This window comes from Sinocyclocheilus grahami, unplaced genomic scaffold (genome assembly GCF_001515645.1).
Source record: "Sinocyclocheilus grahami isolate Dianchi unplaced genomic scaffold, SAMN03320097.WGS_v1.1 scaffold15070.1, whole genome shotgun sequence".
Classification (NCBI taxonomy): domain Eukaryota; kingdom Metazoa; phylum Chordata; class Actinopteri; order Cypriniformes; family Cyprinidae; genus Sinocyclocheilus; species Sinocyclocheilus grahami.
The window spans coordinates 2,909-5,260 of record NW_015515592.1 but is presented as its reverse complement, the minus strand read 5'-3'; the positions used below and the strand labels follow the sequence as shown (position 1 = coordinate 5,260).

The 2,352-nt window shown below is 43.5% G+C and overlaps 1 protein-coding gene across 1 annotated transcript; it reads right to left on the bottom strand.

The window, feature by feature from the left end:
- Nucleotides 1-184: 184 nt before the first annotated feature.
- On the bottom strand, nucleotides 185-2,225 carry LOC107579180 (chromodomain Y-like protein; the record flags this gene model as incomplete). The annotated part of the gene is made up of 2 exons (XM_016265040.1): nucleotides 185-447; nucleotides 1,433-2,225. Coding segments are annotated over 2 exons (1,056 nt in total), but the record flags the coding sequence as incomplete, so codon positions are not given.
- Nucleotides 2,226-2,352: the final 127 nt, after the last annotated feature.

The following is a 2,352-nucleotide window of genomic DNA, read 5'->3' as shown; positions in this document are numbered from 1 at the left end:
TTTTTTTTTTATTTCTACCATCATACCACCTGGCCTTAATTCAGAGGATGAGGTGTCAAACTATAAAAAGCAATGAGTGAAATTGTCAGGATACTTAAAAATAGTCAAAACAATTTTTGTGCATTTTAAACTGAAAGTCAAATCAACGGGAGTTATTTCTAACATGCAATATATTTAGACTCACATCAGGATTCAGCGAGTTGTTCTCAGAGGTCTTTGTAGAAAACAGAATGTGTGTAAAACCATCTTGTTTCTTAACTACAATGTCCCTGTAGCGGTAAGCACTCTCAGTTTGACGAACACTGAAGCGCAGACGCTTGTCAAAAGTTGCACGGTCCTCAAAACGCCTTTTGCCTGTCAGTCCTGAGCTGCTCATCACGCCTGCTGCACCACTCTGTGTAATGGCTGTTCCATTTGCAGACGAGGCCTCCATGAGGGTAGTCACTCCTATGAAACAACATCAAAAGCATAAATTAATAAATAAAATATTATATAAATAAAATATAGAAATATTATAGTAGTACTAAGGTCCCCCTTTATATTAAGTGGCCCTAATACCTGTGTACTTACATAGTAACTAGATGTGTACGTAGTATGTTACCACAGTGTAAGTACACATTGGTACATAGTATCTAGAGCTCTAATATTTCTTTATCTACACACATGTAACAGCCCTCCGAATGGTTTGTGTAAGTACAAATGTGTAACAGAACATATATAACTACATTTTGTAACAACAATATGTATAAGAGTAACTGGAACCATTTGATCCAGGGGGTGGAGATGGGTAGGTTTAGGGATATGTAAAGTGGGAGGAGTTGGATCTCAAGTTGGTGGAGTTGGTGCACCACTGTAATACCAGTGTACTTACATGGTAACTCCTCAGGAACTGTCCACTTAATATAAAGTGTAACATTCTGGACACCAACCACAATTTATATGTAAAGCCTAACTTGGCCGCTGCTGTGTGACTGCATATGAAAAGGCTGCACAAGTATCAAAACAAATTATTACAATCATTACCAGTTACACCTAGACTACATTTTATAAGTTGCATAAATATCAGGGTGTGATTATTTCCAGGGTGTGAGTAAAATCAATATTATTGTAAGTTAATTTTGATGGAAAACTAGCATCTTCATATTCGAGATAACCGATAACAGAGTATACAGCTTTTGAAACAACTCCAGAAGGTACCCTCAAAAATACTTGATGCTCTGCAGCAACACATTTGCTTTCATTTATCAAGTGCTTGTTTATTAGCATTTATTGTGTTGTTCCATGACTGAAAACACACAATCCATTAAATTATATAAGTATGGCTGAAACAAACTAATTTTGTGGAGCTTTAAGGCCTGGAACTGAAACCCTCTCTACTAAACCTCATAAGAATGCATTATAATGTTCTCAGTATAGGTCAAGATGACTCTACCTTTCCCGTTTAACGTGCGGACGGCAGCGGGGGTAATGGGAATCTGCGGTGGCGGAAGGGTTGTTTGTGTCCTGGGCCTCGTACCCATACGAGCCCGCTCCTCTCCCGGTACACGTACAGCTCCGGTGGGTTTCTCCAGCAAGGCCACTTCAGGGGGCACAGCATCTGGCTCTTGGCCTCCCTGCTCCAGACTGTGCGCCGCCTCACTGGGAGACTCCTCTGTGTCAGTGCGGCTGTTCATTGGGCTCTTTGGCACTAGGATTTTGATGCCAGATTTAGCCAGATCCATACTACGCCGCAGCGCGCTCACAGTGGGAGCAGCTGTCGCCGCTGCCGTCGGGGCCGTGTCAGTGACTGTGCTCATAACGGCAGTGCTGCTGCCGATGCTACTCACGCCAGCCGAACGCTTACTCTTCTGCTGCTGCGCGTCGCTGTTGTGCGGTGAATGTTGTGCTGGCTGAAGCCGTTTTGTGGAGGGTGTGCTCGGGGTGGGTGGAGAGGTCTTCGCTGTGTTAGGACTCGCTGAGGACTGCTGAGGCCTACTGATTTGTTTGCGGGCATTGATACTAGTGTTGCCTCCGGCTGTGCTGGGAGAACTGCGTGTGGAACGGAGTAAAGTTCCGTCTTTCTGCTTCTCGCTGCGTTGCCGATTAAATTCATGGATGAACTCGACACAGCTGGACAGGTGATTCTCCGGCTCCCAGGTGTCTCCCTCAAAGCCGTAGCCTCTCCAGCGGACCAGGTATTCAGTCTTGCCCTTTTTGTTCTTACGTCTGCCTACTATTCTCTCCACCTAAAGAGGGGCATGCAGATAAAGCATGGTTTAGTGAAATTTATGTAAAACAATATGTTGGAAAGATTGAAAGAAAAGCATTTACTAGTAAAAGTTAGCTTATTATGAAGGAAATGGCAATTTCTAT